Source organism: Accipiter gentilis, chromosome 29 (assembly GCF_929443795.1).
Source record: "Accipiter gentilis chromosome 29, bAccGen1.1, whole genome shotgun sequence".
Lineage (NCBI taxonomy): Eukaryota > Metazoa > Chordata > Aves > Accipitriformes > Accipitridae > Astur > Astur gentilis.
Window position 1 is genome coordinate 18,539,504 of NC_064908.1, and position 15,713 is coordinate 18,555,216.

The 15,713-nt window shown below is 52.8% G+C and overlaps 1 protein-coding gene across 7 annotated transcripts in view; it reads left to right on the plus strand.

Annotated features, from left to right (window-relative positions):
- Positions 1–3,860: 3,860 nt before the first annotated feature.
- The window catches only part of CAMSAP1 (calmodulin regulated spectrin associated protein 1), a 36,918-nt gene continuing 25,065 nt past the window's right edge, over positions 3,861–15,713 (plus strand). For 5 of the 7 annotated variants that reach the window (XM_049832538.1, XM_049832540.1, XM_049832542.1 and 2 more), the window contains exons 1-2: positions 12,282–12,345; positions 13,262–13,424. In XM_049832538.1, the coding sequence (XP_049688495.1) occupies positions 13,262–13,424 (163 nt within the window). In that variant the 5' untranslated portion in view covers positions 12,282–12,345. Of the gene's footprint in view, positions 3,908–12,281; positions 12,346–13,261; positions 13,425–15,713 lie in introns of those variants that run through there. The other 2 variants (XM_049832539.1, XM_049832544.1) reach the window with 2 other exon arrangements.

A 15,713-nucleotide genomic window follows, 5' to 3' on the forward strand; every position in this document is an offset into this window, starting at 1 on the left:
GACAGGATGGGTTGTAATTGGCGTGGTGTTTGTCAGCTCTCGAGACGAGAAGTGCGCTTTCAGCACAGAGACGTGTTGCTGGCGTTCTCCAGCAGCGGTAAGGAGAGAGGCTCCTTCACCCTGAGAGTTTCCTCCAGCAAAGCCCAAGTCCGAACTACAAAGGGTGGGGAAGGTAAGTACAGGTTGCACTCGGCTTTGAAAATGCAACTTGGTGTTGGCAAGGTGAGACATTACTAAGGCAAATGGTGTGGCAAGAGAGTCATTCCCATTCCTAAGTGGGTGGTTTGCCGAAGCCTCTCCCAGCAAGCCGTGCAGTCATTGGGCTTTTTCCTTCCATGCGCTCAAGCTTCTCCCATGAATTGGAGGTCACTAGTCACACTAACCCATAAAAAGCAGTAGAGTATCATGCAATTACCTGGCCGACTCCTCTAACGTGTCTGCATGGAGTGGGTTCCAGTGGAAATGGGAAGAAACAGCAGATGCTGCCCCGGGAGCTCGTACACCCTGGCAGCCCGATGCGCCCAGATCAGGGCTGCAGTCCCCTCTGTGACAATCATTTGCTCTGTGCTTGATTGTGCTATTTTTTTTTATTTTTTTTAATGGTGATTTTACTATAGGAGAGGAATTGGCCAAAGGAAGCAGCAGCTCTAGAAACTGCTGGGGATGCTTTGCTATAGGGGATGCTTTGCTATAGGGGAAGCGGGTTTGGGACAGAATTAATGGAGCGAATTCTTTTGTGTCGCTACTCAAAAGCCTTCACTTCAAATGCAAGACCTGCATTTGTGAGCTGGAGCATTGCTTCAGTGGTTGGTCCTGGAAAATGGCTTGAAAGTGGGCAGGTCCGGAGCGTAGATGTGCGAACAGCGTTGGTACGACTGCCAGTGAGCGTGACCTGAGAAGGGACGGCCGTGCCCGAGCCCCGTGTATCCAGTGTCACCAGGAATCCGGTCACTGGTGGAGCTGGGGGAGGGACATCAGTAACTCGAGATGTGCTGGACCAGACCACGCCGGACCAAAATAAACCTGGAGAACTGACCAGCTCTCTCAAACCCAAGGGTGTAAATCAGACGGCTGGCCGAGGAGCTGGTGCCCAAATAAAAGGCCTGAGTTCAGAGCCCGCGAGTGCCCGGGGCTCCTGGGCAGTCACCGTGGCTCCGGGTGCAGCAGCTGGAAGGATGCAAACTCCACGTCTTGGGGTCCTGCACAGATCCTGCACCCCAGGATGCAGTACTGCTGCTTCCCCACGGCTGTCATAGGGAAGAGTTGCAGCTCTCAGACAGGTTTCTCGTTAACGTTGCCATCAGCAGTTGCATAACGAGCTCTCCCACTCTGGGAAGCGGCGTGCACGGAGCGGTGAGCTGGTCGAGCTGGTTCCAAGCCAGGGCTCCGCGTGTGCCGTGCAAGCGACGGCTGCGGAGGCTTCGCATTTAATTCTTGGCGAGGGCTGCCCGAGCGCCTCGGTGCTGTGCTGTGCAGGTGTGAGTGGCTGCTGGTGCACCCTGAAAAAAATTATTCATGGAAGACTTGTAGCGCTTATGCATGATGTGGTTACGTGGCTTTTATGAGCCATAGCCTGGGCATAAACCACATTTATGTTGTAGTGAACCTCTATTTGTCCTCTGAGGAAGGGCTGCTCCGCAGGGAATCTGTGCCCGGGAGTCCCGTACCCGCAGCAGCTCCCACACGCCCAAAGTTTGGTTGAATTATTCAGCTGCTCCTCGACGCTGCTGTGTGGGACAAACCTCGGAATAGCGCAGCCCCCGGTGCCACACCGAACCCGCTGCCTCCAGCCACGCAGCCGCCTCGACCCCTTCCCATCACATGGGGGCCGTGGGGGGGTTGGGACATCTCTCTGGATTTCTTGGCACATGGGATTAGATTTTTTGCGCTGTTCCCACATGATCCTGGCAGCCGGACAGCAGCACGGCTCCAGCTGGGCTGAGCCAGGTGGTACGGGCTGCTGGACCCCCACGTCCCGCATGGCTCCTCCATAAAGCGTGCGAGAAAAGGAAAAAGAGTTTGGACCCTTCTAAATCATCCTTAAAAGGCCACCAGCCGATGATTTCCGTGCTGTTGGCTCGGTGTTGCAGCAGCCCTCTTCCATCTGTGTTTTCCCCTACACAGCAGCTCGTTGCCAGGCTGCGTGCGATGAATCACGGGGTGCTCTCCGCATTTACCCCCATGCGCCTGGCTTCCTCGCAGACGGGCACCTTCCTCCCCTGTTCCCAGACCCAAACGCTCACAGAAAAAAAGAAAATAATGCACAGTCCTCCGTGAAATCTGCGCTCTGGCCTCCGAGGGATCCTTCCCCATCCCTCCTCTCCTGCCAGCGCGGGCAGGAGATGGCAGCAGCCCGCTCCTCCTGCCAGCCCCTTCTCTGCCCTTGCAGGAGCATCGTGCCCGGGGCAGCCAAGCCCATAAGCGGTTTGAAGTGCCTTGTATTTTCATCCAGCCTGGGTGTCTGGAAGTCGGACGGTGCCTTTCCGCGCCAGAGACCCAGCTGGGGTCTGGTGCTGGCCGGGCAGCTCTGGCCGCCGCAGGCTTCCTCGGTGCCGTCGCTTCCCAAGCGAAGAAGTCGCTCAGAATTCCGTAGGTTACCGTGGGCTGTATTTATAGTTTTGCTGTGCTAAAAATAAAAGCCCCGAGTGTTGGGTTCCCTGATCCCAGCCTCACGTAAGGAGGGATGCCCAGAAGCCCCTGAGAGGGTGTCGGGGGGGGGGGGGGGGAGTGATGCCCCTGGGGCTGCTCCCGTAGAGGGCTGAGAAAAGTTTCTATCTTGGAGACCGTGTAGCTGCTGCATCACTGTCTGACCTGGCGCTGCTCTTGCTAAGTACAGAGCCTCGTGCAGGACTCTCATCCTACTAAAAATATTTCATTCTGTCTCATCAGGCTCGATCTAACGGATCGCTGCTGGCTGTGGTCGGCGGGTGGTGCGTAACGGAGCCCCGCACAACACAGCTACGAGCAACGGTGCTACCAAAATGCTCGGAAAAACGTCTGGATGGGGACCGATTGCGTGTGGTGGTGCCTGAAGTCCCCTGTGCGTGTGTCCAGCTAATGCTTCTTCCTCTTCCTGACTAGTTTTCAAGCAAGGCCACTTTTCGGCTCCCACGGTGTGACCGTGCCGGGGCCACCAGCGCTGGGGAGCTGCGAGTGCCTCCCAGGGACGGGCTGGGTCCTGTTGGGGATGATGCACGGGCGCAGCATCACTAAAGACAAGGAGCTCAACGTGCCCCTTGAAGGTGCCCTCCCCCTGTTCGTGTGCCCGGCATGAAGGCGAAGCCAGTCAAGGCAAGTGATTTCTAAAGCAGTTTCCTTAATCTGGTTGTGTTTTGAACAGAATCGAGGCCCAAAGGCAGCACGGGGGAGCGGGGGCCCGTCTGCCCGGGGTGTCCGTCCTGCTCTGCCCCAGCCCACCCCGTGCCCAGCTGCCAGCCCTGGGCAGCTTTCCGAGCCGACCCATGGAGGGGCTCCGGCATCTCCTCCCCTCCCCACTCCGTGGATCTCCTGCAAAATAACGCCAGGATCCCGGTGAGACGCTGCCCAGGACGGGCTGGATCTGAACGTTTTCCCTGCACAAACCCTTCCATCCTTAACCACCAAAACCGAACCGGGAATATTTGCTCCTGACATTGTCCTGGGCCCCTCCAGCCCCCCGGCCCCCTCCTCCGCATCTCTGATGTCACTCATAAATGAGTGTGAGTCATTCAGCAGTTGCCGTGGCGACGCCAGCGATGCTGGGGAGCTCAGCGCTCCCCTGCTCCCCCCGGCCCTTCCCGGGGAGCGAAGGGGACCGAGCCCCCCGGCCCTGAACCCCCGGGACGTGCCATGGGTTCCCACGTCACGGGCTGCTGCCCACAGCCCCCTGCGACCCCCGAAGCTGCGAGGATGTCGACGCCTGTCACCGGTAAGTCGGCGCTTTCGGGGATTTACCCGTCCGGGGGGCTTCTGCCAGGGGTCTTCGAGCATCCGTGTGTCTTCCCTGGCAGGACAGGCAACGGCACCCGTGCCCCAGCCCCATGGCTATGGGTGTCCTTTGCAGCATCCCCTTCTCCGTGTGCTGCTGGCAGCCCCGGGGGTCTCGTCGCCCCAGTTCCCAGGGCCGGCTGGGGGGTATGGGTGGCTCTCAGCCAGCTCCGAACCCCGGGGAAGGAGGGGAGCCCAGGGCAGAGCGGTGCTGGGCAGGCATCAGCCTCAGCACGCGCGGGGACTGGGGTGGTACGGTGCTGCGTGTAGGGGACCGGGGCCATACAGCCCCACGCGCGTGGGTAGCATCCTGACGGCCCGAATCCCCAGCACCGTACCCACTTCGACTGGGACAGCGGGGTCAGCCCTGTCACAGCAGGATGGGACCACCACGAGCCACGTTGCGTTTCAGCCCCGGGGTGCTGCTCGCGGTGTCGCGGCCTCTCTCCTCGCTCGGACCCGTCCTGGTGCAGGGCCGCATCCTGCCCGCGCAGAACCACGGGCTGTGTCTACCGACCTCGGGGTGTGCCAAAGCCTTTGGAAGGGATTACGGGTGACGGATACCCTGATCAGGACAGCCGGGGGCGTGCGGGGAGCCCCTGTGTGCCAAGCTCTGCAACAGGGTGGGACGGGACGTGCCCCCCAGGGCATGAACATCTTTGCCAGGGAGCAAAGTGGGGACCGGGCTGGTCCCTGCCCACCCCCCTGCCTGCTCCTGCCCGTCCGAGGCATCTGCTCTGAGATCCATCGGCCGGAGTTTGCTGCCGGTGGTGGCTGGGAGGTGCCGGCGTGGTTTCCTGCTCGGTGCCTTGAATTTTGCAGTCGTCGAGTTCTCGCTGTAAGTAGGACCCGGACAAGCAGGATTGAGATGTTTCAATTACTCTGACTAATTTGTACATTAACATATTTCTCTGGCTACAGATTTAAGAGCGTTCAAGCGCAGCGTGTGCAAGCTGGCAGGCGTGAGGAAGGCAGTGTTTGTTTTGGCACCTCTCTAGAGGCAGGGCGAGAGGGGACAGGGCTGCCAGGTGAAGGGCTCAGCCGCAGCACGGAGCCGGCAGCGAGGTAAACCAGGAGCTGCCGTCCCACCAGAATAGCAGGAGCTAAAAGTACTGAACGGGAATGAGTCGAAATGCAGTGGGAAGCCACTGCCCGACATCCCACCAGACCCTGCCTTGGTGGAATTAGAGGAGTTTTTATTTGCTTTTGAGGCAGGTTCTGCTCTTTAGAAGCTCTCCGGGCTGAAGCCTTGCACATCAACATCACCTGGAGCGGGTTGCGGTGCTGTGTCCTCAGCCCAGGGCTGTGTGGTTTATATCTTAATCTATGGAGGTAGAAGGCTTAAAATCCAGAAATGACAGCCCTTCCTCAAAATACCCCCTGTATCTCGAGATCGTAACACAAACCCACCACAGGGAAAGGGAAACACCTGTGTCAAGTACATCCCTCCTGTGTCTGGGATGGAAGAGGTGATTTTCCAGGACCCAGCGGGCAGCTTTTGCCTTGTGCATCCCATGGGGAACCTGGTACAAGGCGGCCCCAGTTTCGCTCCCACGCAAACATCTCCCTCTGTGCAACGATTGTAAAGCGTTTTGGTGAAATAACGATGTTGTCACACGTTTTTGGAAAAGGTTGGCTGGAGTCCGCTGTGAATTCCCAAAGGTAATGCTTAGCAGTGGTTCAGGACATTGGTTTTGAGCAGAACCCTGCACCAGCTCATAGGGAGAGAGGAGGGTTATGTGCCGTTCTGTTGGAAGTGAGGTTATCGGGGTGCTGAGGCTTCGTACTGCTCCGGCCACAAACTCAATGGCATTTATTGGGATGGAGATGCCGAGTACGTTCAGTGTTGCTCTTGGCTATTGCAGCTTGCAAAGCACAGCCTGGAGCAGGGGGCAGACGCTGCATTTTGGAATTTGGTTAGATTTTGTTTTCTTATTCATTTCTTCTGCCTCTCAATTATTCATTGCTTTCCAATAATGTTTAAATAGTGGTGAAAAAGTTGGGGATAAGTCGTTCTCTCTTTGCATAGTTATACATTTGTGGTAAATACAGTTTTACTTTCCAAAGTGTCCTCAGGAAAAAAGTGCGTTTTAAAAAGAAATCATCTGGGTAAAGCAAATCAACAGTTCCCATTGAAATTGATTTTTGTCTGAACACTACCCAAATGTGACTGCTAAGAGGGTTTAATGAATATAAAGATGCATTGAAATATAGAAAAAAATATCATTTGCTCATTAATTAGATCGTGGCAACACTGAAAAACCTTTCAGCACTTGCCCAGCTAGTCCCTGGGGTCTCTCCGGTTGGGGTTGCTCAGGGAAGGACAAGGCACAGGGAAGGCACGCTGGGACCAAACCTCTTGGTATGAAAGTCTCTCTGGAAAACCTGGTGGGTCGTAAATGCTATTGACCTGTCATCCTCCTAAACATAGCCCAGGGACTGTAAAAATAAATAATCTTATAGATAAAAATATCTTACACACTAAACCCCCTCCTATGATTAATGCAGGCACTTAAAACCCACCACCAGCGTCTCCAGAGCTGTAATTGCTGCAGATAACCGCAAGCCCGGTGAGGGACCATCCTGCTCCTCGCAGCCGGCAAAGGAAGGGCTGGCTTCCAGCAAGCCAGCCAGGCAAGGCGAGCTGTCACCCCTCCCTCTGCCAGCTCTTCCCCCTGGCAATAACAGAGTCATTAATTAATGTTTGTACAGCGCTTTGAAGATAAGTGCTGAACAGAAGTATTATTGTAGATGCGATGGGGTTCGTCCTCACCCCGTGCACACCAGCTGGGGGAAAGCCCCTCTCTGCAAGGAGCAGAGCTGCCGGCACTCCCTGCCCGGCTCGTTTGCCCCCGGAGCAGGATGGTCCCGGTCCCTGTGTTCGGAGGGGCAGGAGCAGCCCTGCAGCAGCCCCGTGGGCTGGTAGGCGAAGCCCAGGCAAGGCCCAAATGGCAGGCGGAGGTGTGAAGCGGTACTTCCCCCAGCATCATTTGATACACATCAAACATTTTAAGGGAGGGGAAAAGAAATAAATTTGAATAACTTGTTGCACTCATCAGTATAATAGCTGGATTGCATGCACATTACCTTTAAAATAATATGAATGCATGAATGAAGTAGTCCCACTATCTGTACTTACTTTGTTTTCTTTATTTACATGAAGAATATTGCTTGTTGTATGCGGTTCCCCGATGCACAAGGCCGTGCCACTGCATATTCCTCCTGGTTACAGAACTGGATATAAGTAATTACTGACAACGGCATTATGCTGTAGAAACTGTTCCCGTGGTGTTGGTAATCACACTGAAGTGACTGTTCTATTACTAAGAATAATACTCTGCTCTCTCCTCCTTAAGGCTGGCTGCATGATGAACTGTCATAGGGAACTATTTTGTACAAGGGAGAAAAAGACGTTCTGAAGCTGTCAGAGCAGCAACGGGATGAGGAGTCCGCCAGCCCCCCTTTCACCCTCACGTTACGGTACCCCAGCTCCATTCACTCAGGCGATATTTTAAATGTCTTTTTGACCACTTCTCTTTTTCCTTAGTGAATTTCTAGTAAGACGTAACTTTTTTTGAACTTTGTAATATGTGCTGGGGGATGCCAAAGCTTCCCGGCACAGAGAAGAGGGACTTCTCCTCCTCCCAGAGAGCCCGCAGTGGCAGTGCCAGCACCAGTGACCTCCAGAAGCACCCAGGCTCTAAGTCGATCCCAGCTGGGGATATTAAGTGCTCAGCACCGGGGCAAACGAGGCCCTGCAGAACTAAGCACTGGGAAGCAGATACAGCGGTGTTCAAAATTAGTCCAGGGCTGAAAATAGAGCCATAAGGAGAGGGCTGCAGGCAGCCTGGGCTGCAAGCGTGCACGAGCTGCTCCTCACTGCTCTGCCGGGCCCGTCCTCAGCACATTTGACCGTTATGCAAATTTTGCAAGGATAACAGGAAAAAATTCCCGCTGATTCATTTGACTGTCCTCTCTCGCTGCTCCTGAGAGCGCAGGCAGGAGCTGTCGAGCGAGACTGAAGGCAAGGAACGTCTTCCCAGGTAGAGCCACCCACCTTGACACGCTGTTGAAGAGGAGGGGTGGATTAACAAGCGCTGCCCCAGCAACGCTAACGAGCAGCCCCGGCAGCGGGCAGCTCGGTCCTGCAAGATGTGGGTTATAAACCAGCCGGGGGGAAGAGGAGCGCAGTATGCACCAGACCAGACTAGTTTCTTCTTGTTTGCTCCGTGGCGGTGCTGCCCGGAGCAAACCCATCCGTACAGTGTTTGTGCTGTGGGACTGGGGTATGGTAAATCTTACCTGATTGCGGGCAGCGTTTGAGGAGCTGGTGGAGGGAAAGGCTCTCTCTCCTGGTAATAACTGTTCTTTTCCTGGGGAGGGGAAGAAAGGAAGTCAAAGATGGGAAATCGCCACTTTGGAAAGTGTGGTGAGGTCTCATGGAGGAAAGTAAATGAAGCAGAAATCAGGGTACCCAGTGTGCCAAAATTCCCAAGCCATAGACCCTCGCCCTGCTTTTTTGCTGATTTTAGCACTGAGAGCATTATGTGATGGGTAGAGACATCGGATGGAGTCCTCCCTCTCCATAAATAGCTACAGGGAGACAGTGAAGCATGGGCTTCACGCAGTCTCTGGCAGATGATACGCGTTTTCCTTCAACTGAAGGTGCTTTTTTATAATGCTGAGGGAGAATCCCAATTCCTGGCTGGCCTTTGCAACTGGAAGGTGCTGGTTTGTGCCTCTGACGGGTCAGCTCTCGCTTTCTTTACATACCCGGGATGTATCTCCACCCTACATGATCCCATTGCACAGCACACTTGTATTTCTACAGACTATACATTTTTTTACAAAATCAATTCAGATCTGATGTCCTTGGGATGACAAGGGACTGGCGTCCTTGTTCTACACGTAGTCTCCCATACTGATTAATGAAACATGGTGGAAGAAACCGAAATCGCAGGCTTTCTTCCAGTACGGCAGAAAACAAGCACGTGGGTTCAGCTTTGTTACACGTAATAGGTGTTGTGTTTGAATATGGTAATTTCTTAAAGGCATGGCCTCCAGAGTTCTGCTGGAAGACAAGTTGTGCAGTATATATGTCAGTTCACATGTACACCCACTCTGAATGGTTAAGGAATCCAGGAGACTAACAGGAAAATTATTTCTTATAGAAGAGCAATGTATTAACATTTTCCAGAAGCAAAGCCTTGAAGCATGTTTAGTAGTAGAGTACAGGAAAGAAACAAGTGGTACACAAATTAAAGATGAATTTGCTGCTACTGAACATGGGAGAGTCATTTATCTTCTCATGGAAAAAGCAAACAGGTTTAGCAATCCACTGATGAGCCTCCCATTTTAAATGCAGGCTTTTTATCCCCAGGACAATTTTGAGGATGCTGATGTGGGATGGTGCCGAGTTCTTGACAAACCACTTCATCATCACCTACAAAGTTTCCCGAAACACCAATTTCAGCTTCCACTTAAGGACACGCCAATGCCCTAAGTAGCAGAGTTTCAGGGTATCGCCATAGAGGAAGAAGTGGCAGCACACTTCACATCCGACTGGAGGACAGCGATACATAAACGCTGATCTGGAGGGTAGCGCCGCGTGTGTGAAAGGGGTAGAACAAGAGGTAATTCTGAGGTCAGGATCCTACATGCAGCAGAAGCCTGTAAAAGGAGAGCATTCTCCTTACCGCTAGACTTCCCCCTGTGCTTTTTCTCCACAGTGCTCATTTTCTTGAGGCACACTTTTCCACTTTTTTATTCAGAGAGTTTCAGAGATCCGGGTAATACTGGCTTGGCTTTGCAGAGGTAGTCTGCCACCCTCTTAGAACATATTTCTAAGTGCTTCTGATAAGTTTAACAACTGGATCCATTCTTTACCTCTAGCAAAAATACATGGGAGGAAAAAGCAGGTCAGTTTTCTCCCGGTTGCACCTTTACCCTCGCATACCAGTCACCTGCTCTAAGAGTCAAAGGGCCATTCTGTTTCTGCAGTCCATTTAATGTCCGACTCACTACATAAATGAAAACATTCTTCTTGAGTTTAAGGGGATTTGGATTGGGCCTTAATGCTTAATCTAAAAACAAGAGCAGCTTGTTATAGTGATAACGTCACAAAACGACAGCCTGTGAAAACCGTATTGCAAACCGAACTCTTCAAACAGAGATTATAAAACAACTAGCAAGTTGTTTGTGAAGGATATCTACTTTAATTGCATACAGCCTTGCAATATGGAAGAGTGATAGAGGTTGGAATAACCTTTGAACGCTAGATTGTATTTCCTGATGACACAGAATGCCCTCCACTTACACTTTGAAAAGATATAGGGAAATAAATGTTGAATCTTAAGACAGACCCAAATTAATCTTTAATGATTTTGAAACATTTATGTAATCTACCAGTTACATGCAGCAAAAAAATAATTTATGAGAATCATAACAAAGAAAATTAGGTAGAATAAGGTCAATCTGCTATCACTGTTGTGCAGCTAAACTTATAATCACATTTTCAGTAGCTGGATATTAAGATAATTCATCTATCCAGCACGGGCATTAAAGGCTTGAACTTCTAGTCACTTAATCACGTAGCTTCACTTTTGAGATGAGCCCTGAAACTCTCTTGTCAAGCGAGGTAATCTGCAGGATCTGGTTCTGATCACAAACGCAGTGCGCGGCACAGGGTGGGATGAACTCCGGAGGCTCTCCGTGGGACCAGCAGGACACCGGCCTCTGGACGGTGGCTGGTAGACAGCGGTGTCTAACGGCACGCAGCAGCATGGCCTGAGGGTGATTTTGATAGTCTAACTGCACCCAGCAAAGAACAACAACCAACATACCATACCTGTCAAACGTTTCTTGCTGTTATCTATGGAACATGGCAAAAACCCGGTGAAGAAATTCTCTATTTGCTAAGAAATACGCAAGATGCATACGCCAGGCTCCTGCCTAAAAACCGTCTTTGACATCCTTTGATTGTCAGCAGGTACTGACACATCAAGTCTCGGGGGAAACTATTTGCGATAACTTGAGGAAAAGTATTGCTGATTAATCAACCAATGTTTTGTCAGGTGTGGCTGGCAGCAGAGAGAGATCTCGACCCTTCAAGCGATCAAGCGAAAGTCTGATTTTACTGCAGCGGAATTTATTGCGTACCTAAAGGTTTCCACGGCTGTAGCGATTTGCAATCAAGAGACAAAGTTTCTCGGGCACTCCCCTGCTTCCCTGCGCGCAGACGGAAGCCCAAGCGAAGATGACAACGGCTTGCGAAGGGGCTGCCGGCGAGAGGAGGGGAACAACGGGCTGTCGGCGGCGGAGCTCGTCCCCGCGCCGCTCACCCCAAACCCCCATCCCGCAGCCCTGCCCGCCCGGCTGCTTCCCCAAACCCCCGCAAACGGGTTACGAGGGCCGTGACCCCTCTGACGGGCCAGAGGCCCGAGCCGCTCTCGTGGTTCACCCCACTTTTAACCAGAAAGGCTCCTTTCTCTGTCACCGTGGATGCCCGGTGCTCAGAAAGCGGAGCCGGGGCCACGAAGCCGCAGCAGGGGGTCACCACCCGTGGAGGCGGCCGGACTCCCAAGGCGGGAGAGGCGGACTCTGCGGCCTGACCAGGCCCGGCGGTCACCCTCTGAGGATGCGAGGGCTCACCCGACCACCGGCAGCCCCCCTGTCACCCACGGGACGGGGGCTCCCACGGACACCGGGACCGCGTCCCGCCCTGCCCGGGCCGTGAGGCGGCCCGCCGGGGCGGGGGGGTGGGGGGGGGGGGGGGGGGGTGAGGGTGTGTGTGAAGAGACTCCCCGCGCCGCGCGCGGGCCGGTTCCCCGTTGCCCCGGCAACGGTTGCCTAGCGAGGGCCGCAGGCGGCCCGACTCTCGGCGCCTGCGCATTAAGCTTCCCCCCCCCCCCCCCCGCTCACCGCCCGCCGGCCCCTGAGGCCTGGCGGAGCGAGCGCGCGCGCGGGAGGGGTGGGGCCCCGCCTCTTTTCCCGCCGAGCGCGCGCGCCGCCCCGGCCTAGGCCCGGGAAAGGAGGAGGACGGAGAGAAAGAGGGGGGGGGTAGGGAGGGAAGGAGAGAGGGAGCGCGCGCGCGCGCGCCCGCCCGCCCGCGCGCGAGGCGGGCGCATGCGCGCGCAGCGCGATCCCGAGCGTTGGCAGCCCCGGCCCGGCGGCGGCGGCGGCGGCGGCGGCTCCCTCCTCCCTCCTGCACCGGCGGCGGCCGCGGCCCGCCGAGCCTCTTCCCCCACCCCCCTCCCTTCCCTCCCCGCCGCCTCTCGGCGAGCCGCCGGGGCCCCGGGCGCGCTGTGAGGTGGTGCCCTTCTCCTCCTCCTCCCCCCAACCTCCTCCGCCCCGGGGATGAGGCAGCGGTAGCGCGGAAAGGTGAGGCGGCGGGGCCTGTAGGCCGCGGGCGGGCGGGCGTGAGGTGAGGCGGGGTGGTGGTGGGGGGGGGGGGGAAGCGGCGGCTCCCGAGTGCGGAGCAGCCTCCCCGGCGGCGGGTGGGCTGCGCCCCTCTCCCTCCTCCTCCTTCTCCTCCTCCTCCTCCTCCTCCCGGGTGGGGGCGGGGATGCGGGCTGGGCCGCGGCGGGGAGGGGGAGCCGGAGCCGCCGTGTGTGTCCCCCCCACACCCCACACCCCCGGCTTTGCCCTCCTCCGGCGCTTCCCGCCGCCCGGCGGGGGCGAGCGGTGCGGGGATGGGGGTGCGAGCGAGAAACCTCTGCTGCTTCTCCCGGGCGAGGCGAGGGAAGGAGCCCCAGGTGCTGCCCGGGGCCTTGCCCCGGCCCCGGCCCCTGCCCCCGGCGCGGCCCCGCGGGGCGGGGGCGGTGCGGGAGAAGGGGTGGGGGGATGGCAGCGGTACCTGCCCGCATTGTTCGGCTGCCTGGCGGCCGTGGGGGGGGGCGGCGGAGGGTGCGCTGGGAGGGCGGAGAGGGAGCGCCCCAGCCTTTCTTTATTCCAGCGGTCGGGCAGGTGATGGGGCTGCTCCTTTCTTCTGTCGCTAACGCCAGCTGGTAGCCTCGGCAAAGGGCTTTTTTTTCCGTGAGCAAAGCCCTGGCTTCCCTAAAAAGGGATGCTCGCTCAGGGCTCGGATGTCTTTTGATTTCCGAGTGGATTTTAAATTGCTAAATGAGCCCTTCCGAGGAAAATCCTGAAGGATGTCGGGCCTGTGGCGTTCAGCCCGCCGTATTGTGCCTGGTGTAACGCACGATGCGTTCGGCCGGCTCCTCTCCTGCGCCGTTTTAAAAATACAAGGGGAGCGATTGCTTGTGTGAAAGTCCGCTGCCTTTTGTTTTTGTTTTAGATGGTGGATGTTGATGTTTGTGCCGGTGGAGATAGTACCAGAAGAAAAATGGATGCCCTGACAGATAGTGCAGTTGAGATTGTCCCTTTGGAGCTCTATGATTCAGCCAGAGCAAAAATAGCTGCTAATCTACAATGGATCTGTGCTAAAGCCTACGGAATAGGTAAGATCGCTTTTCTCAGGAAGTCATTCTTGATTTTGTTCTTGCTTTTTTGGTGTCCCCTGCCATTCCAGAAGTAATTAAATTGGGCTTGAATCACCTTTGTTTTAAATATCAATGATATGACAGTCTGTTCTCTTGCAATATTACATGTTTCCTGGTACCTTCGACAGGAATAATGGAACTGCAAGACATGCCCTGAATCAGCAAACCTAATGGTGAACACTCACAGATTGTGCTTGTGAAGAATGCATACCTCAAAGTGTTTAAATCCTCATGTTAGCTAAGTAGACTTGCTTCCACAGAACTGTATGTCACTGCTTGCAGGCCCCAAGTCCCTCCAGGCTGTGAAGGCTTTAAGTGTGTTTCCTGGTCTAGTCATCTTGGCCAAGGGATGCTAGGACCTTGATGCCCTTTGTATACTCAGTTAGGACTTTTTTCCTGTCAGATCATGGTTTTCGTTTCAAAATGAACTAAAAAGCAATACATTTATGATCAGCAACATTCTTTTATGTAAAAGAAATGTCAAATGAGCAGGTACGGTTTGTCTGGGTTCTGTACGTTAAACAGCAAGTTGTAGGTAGTAGGGGAGTTCTTTTCCTCATGTTGTCATAAACCTTTACAGTCAAACATGGAAAAATAAAGATTTTTGGAGTATTGTTTGTACAGTATTTTCCTGACATCTATTGAAATTTGCTTTTTTTTTTTTTAATTAGATCTATCTATCTGTTCTGAATTATTGTTACTAGATACATCTTGACTTTAAGTAGCTTCATTATGGAGAAATATGATAGAATATTTGTGGGTTTTGTTTGTCCAGAACAAAACATATAATAAAAATGTGTACAGAATCTTGTTTTGGAAAATGAGGTAGCCCTGTTAATCTTAAGTCTAATTCACCAAACTCATAATATGCTTAATGGATTAGCACTAGCTTACTTTGTGACAAGGCTGAAGAAAAGCAGTCCATTCCTGCAGTTAAATATTAATCCTTGTTGGAATATTTTTCTGAATTATTTTCCTTTTTTAATATTTCCAGCTCTTTCAGTGTTCTCATCATCTTAATGATTGGGGGGAAAACAGAAAATCTTGGGTTTATAATGTTTAGTATTAGTGAAGGTATTTTCATTACAAGCAACAAGAGGCAAAAAACCCCCCCTTTATCAGATGACGTTTAAAAAATGTGGGAGTTTTGGGAGGGTGTTAGTCTGTTACTAGAACGTTGATAGCTTAAAAGAACTGAACAGGCATTTCCTCATGTAAATATTTTTCAGTTGCTGGAATTGTTTGTGATGTTTCCTGAAGACTTTTTAGGGATCAGAGATAAAATGGGTATTCCAGACATGGAGACGCACTATTTATATTATGACTTTGTTTCGAAAGAAAGCTAATCCCAAATTAGAATCAACTGGCATGGATCCTGTGCTGCAGAGAAAGCTTTGTGGCCTCGTGTTTCTTGGTGTAGTGTCTTCTGGGGCTCCAGAACTCGGGGTTGTGCCCATACATCTTGGATCAGTTCACTGGTTGACAGCAAGTCTGTTTATGCACTTGACAACACAGGCTTACATTGAATAAGCGTTTGGCTTTCTTTTAACTAAAAGCTAAAAAGAAAGCCACCTTTCATAATGACAATGATGCGATCTCTAGCGTAGAGAAGGTTGTAGTAGTGTTTGCCAGTTTTTCTACTTGCGTTTAGGCTTGTTCAGATTACATTTTAATAGAAATTAAATGCCATGAACAGTAGGAAGAAATATTTTTTGCTGGGGCTTTTGGTGTTGCGTTGACGGTTAGATCCAACAAGAAAGGTTTTTTGTGTGTATCTTTGCAGGACCATGGCCCATGGAAATTTAATTTGATTTTTGAAATGGCTCCTGCAAGGCATTGTCACATAGTAACCCTTACATCAGGAACAGCATTGCAAAATACCTAGAAATTTATAAGCCTCTTTAATTCATAGAGAGATGGGTTTAGAAAGGTTTCCTATGTGATTATTGTTTTGAATAATATTTGAACGTAAGATATTACTTCTCTCTCAGGCTTATGTTTTTGTTTTAAGATATTGGATATTGTTCAGTGAGTCTTGGGCAGCTACCAAGCAATTGTGAATTTGTTATATAAAATCTCAATAGGCAGGTGAAAGTTTTAGGGGGCTTTTTAGACTTAGACTTAGTTCTGGTCACTTTGGTGGAAAAAAAATGCCTCTCTGTTTATAAGGTTAAAACACTCTCTTATGTTCTAAAGTAATTCTTATCTGATAGGGTTTCCATAACTGCCTTCAAGTGGCTAAGTAAG